The sequence below is a fragment of the Danio rerio genome, chromosome 14, assembly GCF_052040795.2.
Source record: "Danio rerio strain M-AB ecotype USA chromosome 14, GRCz13ab, whole genome shotgun sequence".
Taxonomy (NCBI): Eukaryota; Metazoa; Chordata; class Actinopteri; order Cypriniformes; family Danionidae; genus Danio; species Danio rerio.
Genome location: NC_141034.1, coordinates 32,577,250 through 32,599,394, shown reverse-complemented (window position 1 = coordinate 32,599,394; position 22,145 = coordinate 32,577,250). Strand labels below are relative to the sequence as shown.

The 22,145-nt window shown below is 34.5% G+C and overlaps 2 protein-coding genes across 2 annotated transcripts in view; one reads left to right on the top strand and one right to left on the bottom strand.

The window, feature by feature from the left end:
* Nucleotides 1–1,653, top strand: part of nxt2 (nuclear transport factor 2-like export factor 2) — a 14,217-nt gene extending 12,564 nt beyond the window's left edge. The window contains 1 exon segment of the mRNA NM_001312912.2: nucleotides 1,346–1,653. Within this exon segment, the coding sequence (NP_001299841.1) occupies nucleotides 1,346–1,530 (185 nt within the window). The 3' untranslated portion in view covers nucleotides 1,531–1,653.
* Nucleotides 1,646–22,145, bottom strand: acsl4a (acyl-CoA synthetase long chain family member 4a). The gene is given in 15 exon segments (NM_200649.1): nucleotides 1,646–3,324; nucleotides 6,373–6,530; nucleotides 6,663–6,777; nucleotides 7,798–7,989; nucleotides 8,817–8,891; nucleotides 11,892–12,061; nucleotides 12,147–12,286; nucleotides 12,376–12,447; nucleotides 12,575–12,698; nucleotides 14,277–14,427; nucleotides 14,615–14,753; nucleotides 16,594–16,703; nucleotides 16,893–17,070; nucleotides 17,788–18,271; nucleotides 22,081–22,145. Coding segments are annotated over 14 exon segments (2,121 nt in total). The 5' UTR covers nucleotides 18,127–18,271; nucleotides 22,081–22,145; the 3' UTR covers nucleotides 1,646–3,166.

The following is a 22,145-nucleotide window of genomic DNA, read 5'->3' as shown; positions in this document are numbered from 1 at the left end:
ATAAAATTAATACTATTCAATAAAATATCAAAGAAACTGGTTTATTTGATGTTTTTTTTTATGATACTACTACTACTGTTAATGTTAAGTAGGTTCATAGGTTCTCACCTGTGATATAACGTTAAAGGAATCGTTCATCCCAAAAATAATGTTTGCTCATCTCTAAACAGGGTGTTAGCAGGGTCTGAAAAAGCCTTAAAATGTCTTTAATTTCAGAAACAAATTTTTAGACCTTTAATGTTAAAAATTAAGTTGTAGGTTGAAAAAATTCTAATTATTATTACAAGCCAATGTAAAGCTACCCAATCGGGCCAACACCCTTCCAATCAACAACAATCCATCTTAATAAAACTTTTAACAAATGTGTCCTTGATTAACTCTATTTACTATATTACCTTCATAACATTTGTTTAGAAGTTCTCCATGTATTTTTGTACCTGTTGTGCATGAATTCATTTTATCAGTTTCAAAAACTTATACTTAAAAAAAAGTGTGTGTGTGTGTGTATATACCTAGAACATTTTTACACATTTAAAACTTTTGGCTAAGAAATATGTAAATGAGTAATGTTTAGTAATTAATTAGCAAATTTATTTGACAAGGTATTAAATTTAGTATGCTAAAGTTTGCCTGAATTTAGTCTTTGAATATTGGGATGCTGTGTAGTTTATAAAATCCAAAAAATCTGTCTGGATTTGACATCACACGGCTTTGTTTACTGCAATGACCAGGGTTATTCCTGCTGTTGTAAAGGCACCACCTGCTGGATTAGCATTTTTATTCAGAATATTTACAATGTTTTAGTTTAGGATTGGTTCCCTACTGTCAGTATTTAGTAATTATACTGCAATTTAAAATGTCAACAATGTTACTGGTTGAAATGTAAATTGGTGACGAGGTCTTAAAATTTAAAAAGGGGTCTTAAATGGTATTAAATTTCAATCTCTGATGCCTGTATTTACCCTGAAAAAGGTTTTTACCTTTGTTTTCTTTCTGTGAAATGAAGAGATATGTAAAAATAATGTTAGAAACCTGCAACCATTGGCTTCCACAATAGGAAGTTCTAATACTATGGAGGTCAGTGGTTACAGATTTCCAAACATTTTTCAAAGTAACTTTTTAAACAGAAGAAAGAAACTCAAACAGGTTTGTGACAAGTGAAGGGTGAATAAAATGTTCAGTTTTGGTTGAACTATCGCTTTAAGTAGAAGCTTCATCATTCAGTGTAAAAAAATATTTTTGAAAGTCCATTATCATCTTTGACCCATTTATATATTTTAAAATGTCCTTCTAATGCTAAAAAGACAAATGATTTCTAATAATTTCTTTTCTCCTTTACACACAGAACAAGCAACTCAAGGCCAGACAACATTGTTAGTGGTTGCAGCGGGCTCTGTGAAGTTTGAGGGAAACAAACAGAGATTCTTTAACCAGAATTTCTTACTAACAGCTCAAGCCTCTCCAAACAGTGACCAGCCAGTATGGAAAATCGCAAGTGACTGTTTTCGGTTTCAAGACTGGGCAAACTGAGCTTCAGCTGGCTTTTTTTTTTTTTTTTTTGTAAACTACTTATTAAAATGTGTTCTGTAAATAATAATAATAAAAAAAGCAATGTTTGTTGAACCAAAAATAAAATGCCACATCATTTGAGTACAAAATGATTTTACTTGTCCTCAGCACATAATACATACAGCAACACACAATAAAAATAATAAATAAGCATCATAGAACATTCTACAAGCAAATTCACAATTTCTCAACGCAAACACTTGACTGCTGTATATTCTTGCTTATGGTGACGGTAACCCTGAGGGTCTTGAGGGGAAAATATCTGCTGAATTGGTTGAATTTGATGGCTGTTAATTTAACAATGGCTAAAAATCCCTGAACACAAATAATAGTGCAAATGACAAAATCATCATAAATAAAACGCACATCCCAGAATGAAACATTTGGTAATCCAAAATGTAAGAAATTACAGTGTTTATACAGATCACACCCCTTTAGAATCAAATAAATTAAACAAGGGTTCAAATGAAATGTAGTTTTGACCAAATAAATTAAAATACAGTATACAATATAAACTGACGGACAAAAGCTCAACCTCACTTGCTTTATATTTATAGAGGGAGAAAAATTCATTTTCTAATGTTTCTTTTTTCAAACAATTACTTTTTTTTCCTGTCTTTTCAACTTCATACACAAAGCATTGCAATCTGACATGTTGACGTATTACCAAATATTATTAAAAGCCTGCAAAAGTGGAATATTCAACAAAAAAAAGCTTGTGACAATCGCTAAACTGAGTGGTTTTTAAAAAAGATCAGACGTGAAGAGATTAGACAGATGTAATACAAACTTTACATCTGTGGCTTAAGAAGGAATTTGTTCATAAAAAAATGTTCCCTTCATTCAATTTCAATCTAACTAACATCTAAAATACTAGCAAACAAACCACCTGCCAGTCATCTGAAACATCCTGAGTCACTCCATGAGTAAGAGTAAGACTGACTAGTAAATGTGTGAATTCCTAAAACTAGAACTCAGAACATTGTAGTCCAGTGAGAAAAACTTGCTTTAAAAAGAAATCTCAAGTAAATAACGACTATTAATGCACTGCATGGGTGAAGCACAGGAATCTACTTCTAACTTATAGTCAGTAGGGAATTAACGTTTAATACAGTGACCAATCAGAAGGCACAGAAACATCACTATATATTAGTTTTGCAGTGCAAAGACTTCACCTCGGCTAGCGGATTCAGTGTACAAATGCTATCAAACAAAGCAAGTGAACGAAAGATTCACACGTATTGAAATGAGCACAGGTGATGGCAGTACATCGCTGTTGTATGGTTGAAGTTCTTTTTACAAGAGTGTGCTAAAAGGAGAAACAACTCATTAAAATCATCCCTTACCCAACAACATCCCCATCTAATCAGCTACAACTTTAATTGTAAACTATTTCACAGCAGAGAGACTACAAAGCCCACAATGCTCAGGAGTAAAAAATGTACACAGATCAACAGCAATTGAGAGCTGTGTGCGTCACTAAGCAGTGGGCGGTGGTGAAAATTGTGGCAAATGTTTGTTTTACATTTATTGATATACAGCAATGTTGCATGGCGAGGAGCTGATGAAGATGTCTTTGGCTGCTGTTATAGAGGTCCTACTTGTGGCCATACATTCTTTCGATGTCGTTGAGATAGTGGTTCTTTAGCTCTTTCCTCTTCAGTTTGAATGCATCTGTCACCAGGCCGGTTTCAGGTGTCCACGGCTCCGGACTCAAATGGACCATAACAGGAATCTCGAAGCGCTGGAGTTTAACTAAGGGATGGAAAGATGGGTCAATCATACGCTTTGTGCTCAGGATATTTTTTGTTTTTGTGATAATAAATATAAACTTTTAGCAATATTATTAGTCTTCAGTTTGACATAATGCTGAAGAAATAATTAGTATATACTAAATTGGTGAAAACAAAAGATTTCTTTAGAATTTTTTTTTTTTGTGATTATAAGAAACATTTTCTGGATTAGTCAGGGTTTCCAGGTTTTTTTTTTTTTTTTGGACACAAGGACTTGAACCCTTAATAATTTTAAATCAAGCACCTTTGTGTATCACACCCCAGCATATATAGCACCATGACAATCCTTCCTGTTCTTAACATTTCATTTACACCTAACACTGTATCAGTAAAATGTAAGATTTTTAAAAGACATTTAGACCATTATGAATGAAATTCTAGACGTAAACAGGTCTAAATGCTAAAGTTTTTTTTCAAATATCCTAGTAAGAAAAGATTTTCACTTGCTCTATCAAAAAATGATTAAAATGTAATAATACAATAACAATTTAGTTTGAATATTATTTTAGTCATTTTCAAATATCCATCTACAAACCCTATTACCCTGACCAATAATAGAACAAAACAGCTGTCAACTAATTCAGTCTACAATAATAATAATAATAAAAAATATAGGTCAGGTCAGTAACCACAGAAATACATAAATGGAGAACTTTTAAACAAATATTGCAGTAAGAAATACAGTTTACAGTTTAAATAAAAAGTTAAAAGCTTTAAGACGAAATGTTGGCAATTGTATGGGTATTAAGGGCCAGAGTGAGTAGCTATACATGAACAAAGGAAAATTAAGACCTGTTAAAGAATATTTAACACCTACAACACAACATTTAAGTAGATTTAAGTATATTTTTAAGGACCAAAATGTAGTTTTTGGGATTTAGGACTAAGACCCAGCTGATACCCTGTGTATTTACATAACAATTTCATAATGAGGATGTTTTGAATGTGTCATTTTCAAGCATCCATTTTAAAGTCAAGTTCACAGAACTTTCATACGATTAGCTGAACTCAACACTGGCAAATTTGAAATTTGGTTTCTGAAGTATTGATATAATGCATTATTTGTCATAGCTCATGTAAAAGATTTAAATTTAAGATGTTTAAATTAAGACTTTCTTAGATTTTTTGTTTAGTTTTTGATAGCAATTGCTGAAATAACAGCATAAACTTTAAATTCATGCACTTTCAACGACCTGCTTGTTAAGTACTTTCCTTGAATTCAAATGCCTAAAATTAACATACTTTCTAGAAGGGTGGGAACCCTAATTATTACTCTAATTAGTCAGCATTATTAGTCTTTAGTCTGACATGATCCTAAAGAAATCAAATGTATATGCTAAATTAGTGAACAAGAAAGATTTCTTAAGATCAATTTTGTATATTAATAAACTTTTTTTCTGACAAACATTTTTAGTGAAAAGACAGATAGGGTCATTACATGACGCTTTTGAGGGACAATGATTTATATGGTATTCTGTAGAACTATAAATATTTAACTTTTAATCAATAAAATGCATACAAGCTGACTAAAAAGTATATCCAAACCAAATGAAGAAAAAACAAAAATGAAAACATCTGCAAGCTATTTTTTGTACCTAAATGCATTGCCCCAGGGATTAAACTATATTTTACCAAGTATGTAATGTAATGTAATGTAATGTGTATTTATATAGCGCATTTATTGTGTATGGCCATACACCCAAAGCGCTTCACAATCATAAGGGGGGTCTCTCCACACCACCACCGGTGTGCAGCATCCACTTGGATGATGCGACGGCTGCCACAGGACAACGGCGCCAGTGCGCTCACCACACACCAGCTATTGGTGGAGTGGAGAGACGTTGATACAGCCAATTCGGTGGAAGGGGATGATTGGGAGGCCATGATCGTAAGGGCCGATAGAGGGACTTTGGCCAGGACACCGGGGTTACACCCCTGCTCTTTCACGAGAAGTGCCATGGGATTTTTTATGACCACAGAGAGTCAGGACCTCGGTTTAACGTCTCATCCGAAAGACGGCGCCCACTGACAGTGTAGTGTCCCCTTCACTTTTACTGGGGCATTAGGACTCTCTCAGACCACAGGTTGAGCGCCCCCTGCTGGCCTCACTAAAACCACTTCCAACAGCAACCTGGTGTTCCCTAGTGGTCTCCCATCCAGGTACTGACCAGGCTCAGCCCTGCTTAGCTTCAGTGAGTAACCGGTCTTGGGCTGCAGGGTGACATGGCTGTGGCTATGTTATGTAAAAAGTATGTTTGTGTGCCTTGCCTGGTTTAGGCCTGTTGTGGATAAATAAAATGACAACAAAACTGTCTTAAATAGTAATTTACTGAATCGTTATTAAAATGATTCCTCAAAACAAATGAAAGTGACTGTGTTTATGAATGGGTCATTAAATCAATAATTCCAGTCATTGGTTTATTCAAAAATAAATTAATTCTGGAATGAAACACCACAGTGTTGTTCACAGATGCACCAATTTTCTGCTCCGGTTTTAACTGGAAAATTTTCATTGGTGAAACAGAAAAAACATTGTTAAACTTATAACGAGACAACATTACCTCTAACACTCAATATTAACCTTCCTTTAATTGAATATTAGAAGTATAATAGTACTTATTAATAGTATCATCATATAAATATAAAACAGTTTTTTGCCTTCATGACCTGATTTACAGGGTTATTGTAACTTTCGAATAGGCTTCATCATATAGTCAATGACTTTTGACTTACAATGCGTTTTTGGTCGATTTTTACAAAGTGGGTGACTTGATTATATCTGGCCCTAAATCATTAAAACAAATGCCTAAATTGACAAAAAAAAAAAACTACTTTATGAAAAAAGCATTGTAATATAAAAACAACCTGTGTGGTTTTCATGCTGAAAGTGTAAACTGGTTAAGCCAGTCTTCACAGAATCTCAATCTGAGTGAATTTCCTAATGAAGTGTACACGTTTTGATCTTTACACCTTGTCAGTCACACCTATAAACACTGCAACTGATACTCACTTGAATTTGCGACTTCTTTAATTTCTCTCAGAACTTCCCTTTCCATAACTGGGTGGTTACAGATTTCTTCCCACGTGCCTTCAATGCCTTTCTGATTGGCAAGAGCTGTCAGTTTCTTCTGATTAGGAACAATGAAGCTGATAACGTAGTTCTGGTCACTGGTGGGCAGAGAGAGAGAGAGAGAGAGAGAAAAGAGGTCAGTATACAGCGCATCTGCTGTTCTGAAGAGAGGAGCCTTTGTTAGGGTCAGTATCATCCCATAAGCATCAGACAAAGCCGAGTGTGCAAACCTGTTTGCGTAAGCGCAGATGTTGTCAACGAAAGAGCAGTTCTTCAGCGCTGACTCAACTTTGCCCAAAGAGACGTACTCTCCAGCTTGAAGTTTTACAAGATCCTTCTTGCGGTCTAGAGGTTACAGATCAAATAAAACAAAGGGTTGAATACCAATAGATCATACAAACATATGATTTTAATTCAAACAAAACTTCCACTGTATTGAACATATTTGACCATCAATAAATTCAGTAATCCTTTAATTCGATACACCTTATCGGTGGTCAATTAAGCATCAATGTCATGAACATACACATTTTTGAGGTGCTCGTTACTTTTGCACAACATCAACAACAAATACAGCAGATGCAAGGAAAATACAAAGCCATGAGTATCTAGGAGTTTAATAAAAAAGGAGTACTAATGTATGAGTGTATGGTCTAGTGTTGTTGTGTTGCACCACATCAGCATTATCAAATAGTTAATTATGTCAGCGATATATTCATAATTTCCTAAACCCGTTTGGGAAGAAAATAACCTGCTTACAGTAACAAAAATCATTTGCTCACATGGATGCACCATTTGACAGTGTTAACATCCAAGTCAGCAAGAACACCACTCTAATAAATATTCTATCTTTTTCTAAAATAATAATAATATAAATTTATACACAAACACAAACTTTTCCTATTTACACTATTCCTTAATGTAGAAGCAGGTGGAGCCATTGGAACCTTATTGGTTTGAGACGTCCAGTCTCAATCACTTCCATTGATTTTTAATGAAAAAACAGCTTGTTAAGCTGCTAGATATTTCAAACATGTATTTTCATACTATATTATTTATTAGTATTGTATTGCCATCAACACATTTGTTTGTAGGGCAAGTAATTTACTGCAAGTTATTATTCCTAATCATTTCCCCTATAATCGGCATTTGTAAAACAATCCCAGAGAAGAGCTTACTTCCGCATTGCACAATAAATTCAATATACTATGTTTAGATTTGGAGTGTCATGTTGGCCAGTATGTGCAACTAAAATAGACACATCCTGTATTATTAAGGCTAATGATTTATCAATTAATTTATAGTTAACGTTAAAAACTGATCATGGGAAGTAGTGAAATGTGACTGCCTAAAATCTAGACATACCAACAATCTGTAGACAGCCGTCAGCGTGCATCTCTCCTATATCGCCAGTGCAGAACCACCGCTGGCCATTCTGATCGACAAAGAAGTCGTCATTATTACAGCCTTCAGTCCTGTAGTAGCCCATAGTCACATTAGGACCACCGATGAGGATCTCGCCACGCGGATGAGGCTTGTCACGCTTTGTATAACCACCTGAGAAAAGCATATAATGAGTTATAACCCAATGTTCACACTTTGCAAGCATGGGTTGGTTTAAAAGAACTTTATTCTATTGCTCTGGTAATGCTGTCACCTGAACCTTGGTGTGTACCAAGACCAAAAAATGGGTGTCAGACGACTGAAATATGAACGCAACATGCACTAAAGGCATCTAAGCTAATCAAAAACAGAATGGGAGGTCACAAATGGTGATGCTACAAAAAAACAAAAGATTTCATGACAAAAAGAGTTGTGTGTCCAAAGCTCCATGATCATTAGAGGACCTATGTTATCCATGAATCAGTCCAGATGCCAGAACAGCTGTCTCTGGAATTCTCGGCACTGTTTTGAGTGCTAAACATTTGATGAGCTCTTACTGAGTTCTCAGCTGGTAAAAATAAAAACATGTACATGGATACAATGAGTACATTCACCCCAGGACACAGCGCCGTTTTGGATGTTCAGTTAAGTTCCACCATTAAATATAAATCCCTAAATCATACTGAAAACCTGTAGCCATTTTAAAACATTAATATTGGAAAACTTTGTTAAATAAATTCAATATTAATGGCTTATGAAAACATTCAAGATTGTACCATAGTCTTCTTTTTATGAGTATGACAGTTATGGTGGTCAACATGTATTAATGTTCTATAGCAACAGTTGTGTAATGATTCCACAGAACAAAATAACAGCATTTAGATTTGTAGGAAGCATAATAGAATATAATTTACAGTGAACTGCTTTAAGGCTTAAGATATGCACAAGATATGTACAAGTAGGAGCTAAATGGAAAATGTGTACTAGTATTATTGACCCACCTTCTACCCAGTCTTTGAGTTTGACCTCGCAGCAGATCAGAGGAGCTCCTACTCGTCCTGTGCTGTAGTCTGCAACTGCACAACAAAGACAAAAATTTCATCTTAACTAATTTGATGACAAAAAGAGTGTAAAGCTGCATGATTCTGGAGACATTAAGAAACTGTTTAAAATAGAGGTCACAGTTCTCCCACAATTCTCAATAGACACCATAAATATGAATAATAATAACAATTTAATAAAAGGTATGAAAGCGTGGTTTTGTTTTGTTACGACATTTTGCACATATAATTAAAATGAATATATATTTTAGATACTTAATCTAAAAGATTTAATAGAAAAACATGTTTCATTACTGGATGAAGCAGCATTTTTGAAGAATCTCTTGAATGATTTCTTCAGTGAAAAGTACATTGTTAATGGTAGTAAATGTAACACTACCAATTTAAACACACAACTTGAAGCTTTAAGATAGATTTAAATGGTGCTTTTTATCACTACTGTAGTCATCACTATTTATATTTCTATATGCTGTAAATCATGGGTCTCAAACTCAATTCCTGGAGGGCCGCAGCTCTGCACAGTTTTGCTCCAACCCTAATCAAACACAGCTGATCCAAATAATCAAGTTGTTCCAACACCTTGATTAGTTGGATCAGCTGTGTTTATTAGATTTGCAGAGCTGCGGCCGTCCAGGAATTGAGTTTGGGACCCATGCTGTAAATTGTACATAGATAATTTATCAGTAACTTTGTTAGTTGATGGCATCACATAAATTATGGGACATTCTACCAGAATCATACATTTTTACTTATAAATAATGTGACAGGGCCTGACCTTTAGGTTGTCGTCCTCAAAATAAATCATACAAAACAAGCATAAAAATCATACAATTCAATGATAGAACACAATCTTGATCACGTTCAGCTTCTCCATCAAATAACGTCATTTCTGAATCATAGCCTTGTTATGTTAAATTTAATGCAAATGTGACAGGAATGACAAAAAATATGGGGACAATTGTACATGTATTTGTATCATATTTTTGTAGTATTTAATTATAATTTTATGTTTTTAATCAATTGATGTGAATGATGACAACTTAAACTTGTTATTTATGAATTTTTTTTCCTAAATATCAGTTTTTGGCACAAAAAAACTAATAAAGCTGTAGGTTCAATTGGGCTGATTACAAGGACAATGACAGGGTTTGAACATTTGCAAAGTGTTTTTAATAAAGAAAGAAAAAATCTGAGAACCAAAATGAATGACATATTCCTACAGAACAACTCAGAGAAATCAACCATCAGTCCATTTTAAAAACATTTGGAATGAAGTACTTTTTATTCACTGTATTTATGTTATGTGTATTTATGTTATCAGTGACAGATAATGTACATTTCTGGTAGAAAGTCCATTATAATGGGATATATGTACAGGGAATTTTAATTTTCAACAAACTAACTCAACCGCTTCCAGTAAACAGTCAGGCCATTATAAAATTTCAGCATTTATTAATCTTTAAAAAGTCTCTCTCACAGTTTACACTTCTGACTGGGACCGTCAGGATGCGATAAAAGACATTTTAAACTTAAAATAAAAAATATATACTTTAAAAAAAAAAACTAGAAAGTGGGCCAGTTTGTCTAAGTGCTATTAGTATACAAGTACACTAGTATACTTTTATACTTGACCATTGACCGAGTGTGCACACGAGAGAGACCGAGTCCAACATCTACAGGTTATGCAACGTCAACGTAATCTTGTCAAAACAATGTTGTTATTGCTGTAAGATGGCATTTTGTCAGACTATAAGTAAAGTTTCACAAACTGATTTCGAGAGGAGCATGTGATATGACTGATTGCAGCTGATCTCTTATGTTTAATCATTAGTAAGCCAATCAGATCATTCCAAACTCACTATAAATAGCCCGACTAGCATTGAGCTGCAGTCACGCTAGAGTTTGAGCTTGCGAAATTCTGTAGTACGGTGCTGTGAAAAGGGGCCGGATTAAACAAGATGATTAGACATTAAAAAAAGCGAGCGATTGGTCCATGTTTTAAATTTCTGTCCAGAGTGGTAATGTTTTTATCCCCGATTGGTCTCACACAGCCAAGAGGTGTGATTTCGCAGGTCAGAGCTCACCAAGCTTGAGCTATGCGACGCAGCAAACTGCAAAACTTGAAAGTCTATGGGCGAAAAGGCCAGTGTGACCGCAGCTTTACTCCCTCATCTTTGTTTTTTGAAGAATCCCACCATCCACCCCAACTCCTCCTTTACCAGGAGGAGCTCTCGAGATTTTCCTAATCTTGTACCCCTTCTCATGCTCATTGACTAGGTGGGACAGCATGCCAAACCTGCTATTATTACTAAGCAACATCTAAGTCTAACCCTTTAAATTTAAATTTTTTTTTACAAGAATTAAGTGACCATTGTGAAATTAAAGTGATTCACTTCTGAGAATGTATCGGTCCTGTCAGATGTGGCATGCACTCTCATTCCCATAGAGCAGAGAGTGGCTGCATGGAACTCCACCGTGTGTGATTCAGAGAGCAGAAATTTGTAAACGTGCGACCATGTAGAGACAGAAATGACATGCCTGTGTGTAAATAAGATATTGCTTATGGCTATTTAGATTATTTATTTGAAGACGTTGTGATCTGGCGCTATATCAAAATTACAATTAATTTGACTTAAAGGGGTGGCGGGAAAAGCAATTGGGAGGGTGGGGCGCCACCCTAAAATAATGGTAAGGGAAACACTGGTATTTTATTTTAATTAAATTACATTAGTGATGCTGTAAAAGGAACTGTATGAAACTGAAAATAGTCACTTTCACTGGAAGTTTATTGGTGACTGAAACACTTGCCGTGCATATAGTTTTTCAAAACATGCGTGACTACTGTTCTTTGTGGGTCAAACACAAATTTGAATGCCCCATAGCGATCATCCAAACTTGAACAAAAACATGCAAATCATGTCGATTAAGATCTGATGGGTGTTTGAATTGAGATTGTGATCGTTTGACCATGAATCATACAGCTCTACAGAACAGCTTTAAGAAAAGATTCCTCACCTTCGGTTATAGTGCCTGCTCCACAGGTCTCCGTTAAACCATATCCCTGACCAACAGGACAGCAGAAACAGATGTTCATGAAGCGCTGAGTAGCAGGAGACAGAGGAGCTCCTCCAGACAACATCATTCGCACATTTCCACCCAGCAGAGCTCGGACTTTCTTAAACAAGCTGAACACATCAGGGAACGACGAGGATTAAATCTCCAGACTCATTAACAAGAGCACATGTGATTAACTGAAGCCCATTTTCTTACATATTGCAGAGCGGCGCATCATAACCCTTCTTGATCTGCTCGAGCTTATAGTCGTAGGCCAGCTTGAACAAGGTTCTCTGCACACAGCTCATCTCTTGCACTTTACTCATCACGTTTTTATTGATGCGGTCCATTATTTCCTGATGGAACAAGCAAAAGGTGTGAGACTTTCAACAACAGAATTGATGTGATTGAAAGGAGAAGAAAATGTTAATGGAGTCTGACTTACAGGTACAGCGGCCATAAGGGAAGGTTTCAGTACGCTGCAGTCCCCTTTACTTCCCTTTTTAATTTTGGTTGACTGAAAGGAAAAGCGAGCAATTCAATTATCACACAGAGATTAGTTTAATTTGATAAATTGGCAAAAAGCTCACAAATCTGTGTGAATATGTTGCTATATTTATCTGATGCAGTAAAAGGTGCAGTACCTGATCAGACAGGGTTTGTGGTGAAGAATAGCCGATTCTGCAGCCGTATGTCACACATGAGATCTCAGCCGTCATTTCCAGCACATGAGCAAGAGGAAGATAAGCAATATATGTATCCTTCGGTCTGTGGAAGCATACAGGCATACTGATAAAGACCACAATCGAAATTCACTCAGACATTGTTGGATTATTGGTGTAAATCTACTGTATTTAGTTTTCTCTATAGTGTATTTTTTACCCATCCGTCATATTGCAACTCTTCATTTTTCTAACGTAGACACATTTGGGCATGAATGTCTCAGGTTTGATCATTTTTCAAAGAAATGTCTTAAATTAGATATCAATTTATATACATTTTTAGATTTTTTGATTTTTTATTAAAAATTTTATTAGCAAAATAAACATTTTTTATTTGATTTAAATACCACTAAATGTACCATATTTTTATGTAAAATATTCATGATATATGTTCCAGTTAATATTTATTTTCTATGTTTATTTTTCACCACTACTTTAATTATTCCAGTAAGTTCCAACATTATCTGTTCTGTATATAATTTGTTGGGCTAATTTAAAATGCTTTTATTCAAATTGGTCACAAAAAAGAAAAGAAAAACATTTGACAATTGTTTCTTCATTTCTCTGGATTTACTAGATTTATTAGATATAGGCTTCACAAATTAATAGTTTTACTCAAAACATATGCTTATTAATGGAAAATACAGAGAACCTATACAGGGTTTCTGCAGGTTTCACAGAGTTAAATTTAAGACTTTAAGATGTTTTTAAGACCATTATGAATGGAATTTTAGACCCACAAAGGGCTAAAGGCTAAGGAATTCTTCAAATGGCCCTGATGGAAAAAAAGATTTTTGTTTACCTATCAAAAAAATATCATAATTTAATACATTTAATAATACAACAATACATAAAAAAATAAAACAATAAAATGTTTTAGATTTTATTTCCTAGCTAAATACTTTAAATATTGTGTAAAAACAAGCAAGATCTACTTAAATAATAATAAAAAAATGAACAAATGTTTTAAAAGTTAAAAAAAATATAATAAATTAAATCAACAATCTGTCCAGGTCGGTGTTCCCAGCAGTAAATACATGGATAACATTAAAACAAATGTTACTGTAAGGAAAATAATTAAAGCATTATGATAAACAGAGTTAGATATTACCTTTTTAAATAGAAAGTTTTACTGAGATGATTGTTGGTGATTGTATGGGTTTTGGCCAGATCTGGTAGCAATACATGAACAAAGAAAAATTAAGACCCGTTTAAAAAAAGATTTAAGACCTACAACACGATTTCGGTAAATTTAAGACTTTTAAAGGCCTAAAATTAAAATTTTGAGATTTAAGACATTTTAAGAATTTTTAAGACCCTGGAGAAACCCTGCCAGAACAGCTGGGAAGTCTCTTATTTTTATTTATTTCCAGAGCTATACATACATGTTTTTGTAATCATAATAAAAAAGTATGGATAAGCATACTTAATTATATTTGGCAATGCTTCATTGGAGTTCATTGTGCTGAATGACGTCATCTACAGTAGGAAAAGAACTACAAACTGTGTGTCTTGGCTGATATTTTTTCCGTCTCTTTTTTAAAAAACAACTGAATGCTAAAACTTCTTATATAACCATGACCGCTGAAAATAAAAAGGTAATATTGCACTCTATTATACACACCCCAACCCAGGTATCCTCTCACACTGGCCTGCCATGCCTCCAATCAGGTTACTGTGGATGATCATCACCCCTTTAGGTCTCCCGGTGGAGCCGCTGGTGTACATAATAACAGCAAGATCTGATGGGACGGGCTTCACTATTGGTCTATTCACTGAAAAACAAAACAATTGTTGTTTATTTCTCTGCTGATGGAGACGAATCCATTACAGTGCAAATTTTGATTCAAATCAATATTGTGTGGTGGTTGAACATTGGATAAACTAGAGAGAATGTTAATTAGCATATAAATAAAATGTCAACTGTGAAGTTGGTGCTTTTAAAGACTTAACGGTACTTACAGTTTTCTGGCTTGGCTCCCAGCTCTTCAACTGAGTGCATGCTGTGGATCTGGATGCCCTGTGGAAATCCTGCTGTGTTCATGCTCTTATTGTCCACGTAGATGATGTGCTTTAAATTGGGAATTTGAAGAAGAACACTCTACATGGGAATAAAAATGTGAATAAACAAATTTATATAAAAAAACAGAACTTTTAAATAAATACATACATTTTTAAAGCCGGCTGGCACTAGCTTTAGCTTTTGACTGTCAATTTGTTGAACTCCAACATTAGAAAGATAAAAGCAAAAGATTTTGTGAAAAACCAGGCCCGTTCAAAAATTAAAGAGAAAGTTCAACCATAAAGTAAAAAATTCCTAACGATTTACTCAATTCCTCAAATGGTTTAAAAAATTTCTCAATGCAAAAAAGACATTTTAAACAACTTCGGAAACCAGCCAATGGTTCACACCAAGGTTATTTTAGTTTTTAACTAAAGCTAAAACTTTGTTAAAAAACATTTTTGTTAATTGAAAATAACAAAGAAAAAAAAAGAAAAACTAAAACTAACCACAGTTACTAAAAAAAACTAACTAAATAAAATGATTTTTTGCTTCAGTTGAATTTGTTTGGTTTTAGGTTCAGCTAATTTAAAAATATTATTAAAAAAAAAGCTAATTTAAAAATGCAAAACTATAATAACCTTGGTCCACATTCACTTCCACAGTAAAAATAAATATGGAAGTCAAATGGGAACCATCAATTAGTTATCAACATTCTTTACAATCTTTTTTTTTCAATAAAGGAAAGAAACTCATGAAGTCCAAATGTTTGCATTTCCATAGTTTTTGCTTACCAAACATGATTAATAAAAGTCTGTTCACATAAAGGTTGACAACTATAACAAAATGGATAAAGGCAGAGCCCACAGCTGTAATAACAGCTGAGAGGAACAATATTGTTGGGAAAAGATAAATAAATAAATCGCTTGGTGTGGTTTTGTTTTTTCAGATGATAAAAACATTCACAGCAAATCAGAATGCAACAATGCATATAAAGCAGCAGGCAACAAATCATAATAAACAAACGTTAATGTGCATTAATGTGGGTAATAATATAGTTAATATAGTGTTAGCTGTCGTCAGTGTTCCTTGACATTGTATTGATTCAGAACCTACTGTACATTTAAGAAAATATCAACATTTTAACCGAGTTAGTTATGAGTGAATAAGCCAGATGTGAGTAAGCCAGACTTTTGTCAGATTCAGTATGGGTTTTATCTCAAATTTATATTGATGATGTGTGTCTATCCATCTATTCATTCATCTATCATCTGCAGTTTTTGAGTGTAGCAAAGATAATGCAACTGAAAAATGTGCTGTTTTGACATTGATTTGTGCCAGTCATTCTAACCTATTCCTTTTAACCCATGTGTATTGTTCAAATTGACAACCCTTTCATTATGTTTGTGGCTGTTTTTGGCCCATTGACCTCTATTATAACTACATTTTTTGATTGCAAAGCCATGACATCAAATAATGCATTCTTGACTGCTGGTGGTTTTCCCTGTTGGCAAACTGTTTAATTTTGACTTTGTCAATGGGGACAAAACAGCCATGAACATAACGAAAGAGTAGTGCATTTTGAGTGTATTGCTGAGCTTTTGTAAAATTTCAATTTTGGATTTTTCCAAAATGTGTGTCAACTTAAGATTTGTCACCAAAAATAGTCAATTTGCTGAAACACAGAGAAAGTTGTGGCCAAATTAAGCCTTGAAAAAAAATAAAATAATCTCAGCGTGAATGAAAACACCCCCAACAGCACAAAAGGGTTAACCTAGTTAACAGCTTGACAGAAACTCACATATTGTAATAAGCACTACAGAAATAAAGGTGACTTGACAGGATCTGCACTAAAAATAGCACACAGGATCAACAACTTTTCTTTGTCCAAACAATAACACGCTGAAAGAAAAGGTCGGTTTCTTAAATAAAAGCTCACCTTTAGTTTTGTTTCCAGCAATTCTATACTGGTGACCAGGTGTGTAACTCCAGACTCATTCAATCCATAAGCCACTGCGTCTTCTCCAAGAGTCGCATAAAAGGTGACCACTGCAAAAATAAATGAATAAAACACATGAAACAGATTAACAAAAGAGGATTAAGATGAAAGCATATTCATTACATTTTGGGTCACAAAAGCATCCGAATCATCGGCAAGCATTAAACCTATGACTATTTTTTTTTTAGGGATAAAGGAAAGTGTGGTAGATGAGAGTAAAAATAATCTGGTTTCCTTACAGGGGAAGTTGCGTCTGAAGCAGGCTTGAGCGGTGATCATCCATTCAGCCCGCGTCTCACAGAAAATGGCAATGGTGCTTTTTGGCTGTTGTCCTAGTGCTGCCAGTCCGCTCCCAAAATGACTGACTTCAATGTCTAACTCCTCATAGGACTTCCATTTATATTCACCAAGAATCAACTGGCAATCAAAAGCAGTCACACACACACACACACACACACACACATATGCGCACACACTTTTATATTAATAAACATTTTACCCTGGTGAATTTTTTCATCTTCATTACCAAATGAAAAGCTTTACAATTCATTTCTGCAGTATTTTTAAAAATAATTCAGAAAGTTCCAATTGTTTAACTTTTATATAAACTTTTAATATGTGCAATAAAAAATCTATTTGTTTTTATATTAATTACCATTTATAAATCCATTACAAATAAAATATTAATGTATATGTTTGTCAAACAATCTTTAAAGAAGAGTTGAGCACAAACTCAGTAATAATGACATTAATAATGACAAAATATGATTTCTGAAGAATCATGTGACAATGAAGACTGCAAAAAATTCTGCTTTTCCACTACAGCACATTTTACATTTTACTACTACTGGATTTACTGTATTTGTGGTCAGATATAAATTTAGTAGAGAGCATGATCATTTCAAAAATTTTAAAAAGTCTTTCCATCCCTACATTTTTGAACATTAGTGTACATTTATGAATAAAATGTGTTTATAACTCTTTGACATTAGTCGTTTGTTCAGACCAGCGAATTCAGTCTAAACTGAGAAAGGTCATGTGAATAACATAACTAAATTGGATTTGAAGCAGAAAACTGAAATTAAGCAATTTAGCATTGCAGCATTATATGAATGAGCATGTCAGAAAATGTACCTTTTTGAAGACTTTTCCATTTGGCTGAGTCTCATTGTCTTCACTCAGAACTTCTCGGGTTCCAAGGCAGTCTAATTTACCAAAACGCTCTACTGCATAGTCAAACAGCTTATCAAGGGTGTCTTTTCCGGGGAAGTCCACTGTGACCAGGGACTCGAAGCGATCCGTGGAGCGATATGGTCCATCCGGTTGATCGCTGGTTGACTTGGATTTGAGCCTCTTTGCCAAGGCTTTCTTTTCCTGGGCTCCTGTCAGAAAGTACCATGGCAGAAAGCTCAAGAGGGAGTAGAGCCACACTACTGCATGTACTGGAAACAAGAGAACGGCACTGAGGTCCATGTTCAGACGCACGTCTGCTGAGAAGCTGGAGGGGACTGAAGGATGAAGGGTCAGGCAGAGCCTGAGATACACTAAGATTGTTGCCTTGGGTCAAAGTTCAAAAAGATTCTAGAAGTGTCTAATATGCGACTCCAAAATGTGCAACCTGATGAGAATGACAATAACAAAAAGAGGAAATAAATTTCCATTAGATGCGCGCAACAACAAAATAACACATTATGAGAAATTACTACAAGAAAGAGCAAGTAAGATGCTTCAAGCAGAACAGCTTCAGATACTATTCAGATACTTTAATGAGACAAGTGAGGCTAATTTGAGGCCAGTCACATGTGCCACGAAAAAGACACATTCCAGGCCAGTGAATAGTGCGTCTCTCATAGTAATTTAGGGACACTAGTATGAAGTCACAATTTCCTCACAAATATTCTGCGGTGCCTGCTTTAGTCTAAAAACAGGGTAGAATGACGAACAAACCAACGACATGATATTAAAGCACAAGGTTGTAACACTAGCTTTTGCTTATTATTGTAGGCACATTTGATACACTTCTATTATGTGTTCTAGTTCCTGGTACAGCATGGCAGAAATGCCAAGGCCACTGGTTAGTCTAGATTTCAAGGAAGCACTTTATAATATTGTAACAGCTAATCTTTTTCCTTGAGTTATCTCCCTCATTAGCCACGTAGGTGAACTCTGGCTTATAATCATTTCAACTCAGGGAGATAAGGTCAACTCCTGATCACACGACTGCTGTCAGATTAAGGAAGAAACAATAATAAGCTCTAAAGACGGATTCAACAGAAACAAATTCAAATGAACACCACTTTTACAACCTGTAAACAAAGACCTTGTAACATTTACATAGATTTGCATCACCCTGACACTGTGCTCAGTACTGTCCATGAAATAAGACCCTCTCTGATGGTGTGACCAGCTGTAGAGCTGTTGCAGTGGCATAAGCAAAAGGCAAAAGGTTATGATAGGACATAGTCCACTGACTCAGATAACCAAACCCTTCTTACTTCAACAATTAAGCAATCAGTCTGTTTGTTTTTAGGCTGACAACATTTTGGTGAACAGAGACCAAGTCACGATATTATCAATCCTGGTAAACCGGCATGTGATGTTGACACAACCCTAAGCCTATATTGGCTAGGGGCAAAATAATATCTGCTGCTTCAATGAAAAAACAAAAACAACAACAACAAATTTGGTATGATATACAGATATTAAATGTTTTGAAGAAACAAATTAAATAATTGTTATGTTATTATGTACTTTAAATTCAGAATTGGTCTTTAATTCTAAATGTAAATCTTTAATTCTGAAACGTTGTTTTGTTTACATAATACTCCAAGTTAAAAATTAACCCTTTTTAAGTCAGTAAACGAAGACAATTACTGACAATGTGCAATTATAATGTGAAGGACATTAATTTTATAAATGTTAAAAATTAATTCAAATTAAATTCATTTAAATTTTAGTTACAAGTGACCATTAGATGACAGAAAATCTTACATTTAACACTAAAAACGTTATCTACAATTAAACGCCCCAATATTTAAAATCTTCACATACATGAAAGAAATATCACACCCGAAATTAATGAATGCTCTGTGTTTCTAATTCAAAGTTAATTACATTAACCATCAACAAATTAACTTCTAAAGAAACCAACTGTGTTAATGCTGACTGATGCAATTTCTTAATCTGCCCGGACGACCTAAAGCCAGTACAAAGGTTATACTCAATGAGAACCCTTAAATCCTGGTGAGAGTGGTCAGCGAGCGGAGACAGCCAATGATATCATTCCCTTCAGCTCACCCCACTCACGGACCAGATCCTCAGCAGGTGGACATACAGCGGACTGGAATAGAAGACTGGATGCTGGATCTGATCCCATTATCTGTGCAACACTTGCTATCATGCCTGGCCTTTACCAAGTGACCTCCGTTAAATAAAAGGACACATTCTGACAAGCTGACCTGAATGTACACTTTCAAAGTACACATCAATTGTGCTTTGAGTGGCTGTGATTACAGTCCTTTCACAAATATTAGCATAACCCATTGGTGACGCGGTCATGTCAAGTCTATCTTTCTGTAAACATAACATACAATGACGTGTAGTTGTAAAAAGATAGTTCAACCAAAAAAAAAAAAAAATCACGCTCAAACCATTCAGATTTAAGTGACTTTTGTTCTTCAGCAGAACATATACAGGTATGTTTATATATAATATCTAAACTAAATAATACACTAGCAAGAATTGCTGAGGTCTTATGAAAGGAAATGACAGGTATGTGCAATAAACTTTACATTATTTAAAATATAAATTTTGAAACCACAAACTCATTTCTGAGCATGTCTACTAAAGTTTGAGAGCATTCAAAAATGAAGTATGCTTACTTCACATACACAATCACAGTCTGGAAGATGAACTGTTCAGATTCCTAATGTTAGATAGACATCATTATATGACAGGAAGCTCACAGTCCAGATTGTTATAAACATAATGGGGATTGTTTGCCAAGGCAGTAGATAAAATGTAATAATGTTGTAGCTTAAATAACTTTCTTTTTTTCATAGATCAAATATTTTACTTGCATAATAAGACCTTAATGTAATGTAAAATATATACATGCACACACTCAAAAGTTTGGGGTCAGTATGATGATTTTTAAATGTTTAAAAAAAGCTTATCCTGCTCACCAAGGCTGCATTTACTTCATCAAAAATACAGTAAAAAATTAAAAACAGTGAAATGTTATTGCACTAAAAAATAACTGTTCAAAAGTTGTTTATAATTTAATTTATTACAGTGATTTAAAGATTAATTTTCAGCTTCATTACTTAAGTCTTCAGGGACACATGATTCTTCAGAAATCACTCTAATATTAATTATTATTATTGTTATTATTAGCATTATTATTAATGGTAACAGTAATAAAAGCATTAATGACTGGAGTAATAACTTCATTTGAAAATATCTTCAATAAGAAAAGCAGTTATTTACTGTAAAAAAATAATAATTTAACCTTTTTTTTTTTACATTTAATAATTAGCTTGATGAACAATACTTTTATATAAAAAAACTAAACAAAACATGAAAACAATAAAATAAAACTGACCCCATTCTATTGACCGGTAGTGTGTGTTTATATATTTTAAATATACATTATGAATATACATTATGAATAACATTTATTATTATAATTTTCTATTTATGGGTAAACAATCCCTTTGATATTTATATTTACAAATGTTCAAGTAACACCATCAACAAATAGGGATTTACCTAATAACCGAAAATACCGTTACATATTTTAATCATAAAAGCTGTGCCTATAAAGCTACGTAAAGTTATGATTCATTTGCATTTATTTTGGGCGCGACCTCATTATGTTCAAACTGCCGTCAGTTCTACGCAGATGCACGTGTTCCGTCCATCACCGTGGAAACGGTTCAGTTTGATAAATGAAACACGTTCCATTTCAACCACATCTCTATAAATAACGAAATCCGGTAACGTTAAAGCTCTTTTATTCCGCCTGGTCTGATCATTGAATGTGAATATGATGACGACGGCTCTCTTCGTGGGATGCCAAACGTCAAACGCAGCATCATCATCATCACCATGAGAGCATGGAGGATGCCAAGACAAGATTTTCCCATCACATAGCCTCATTTCAAACAATTCTGAACCAAAACTCAATTTACACAGTTCAATCGCCATTCAAACATTGGAATGACGTATGGTTTTCATATCTGATAGACCCAGTGGTTAGCAAAGCTAGCGTTTCCTTTATCGTTCAGCCATCTATCGTTATTAAAAAGTTATCGCAGTAAACAGAGAAAAAAGAAGAAAACAGTCCTTTCGTCAAGCATAACCGAGCTCTAACGATTATAGTAGTGTTGTGGAGCTGGCTAGAAAGTGATGCTTGTTAAATCTTACCGGCTTTTAGTCTCTTTCCTCCTCAGCCGGATCGGGCATTCGTGTCTCTGCTTGCCAAGCGCAAT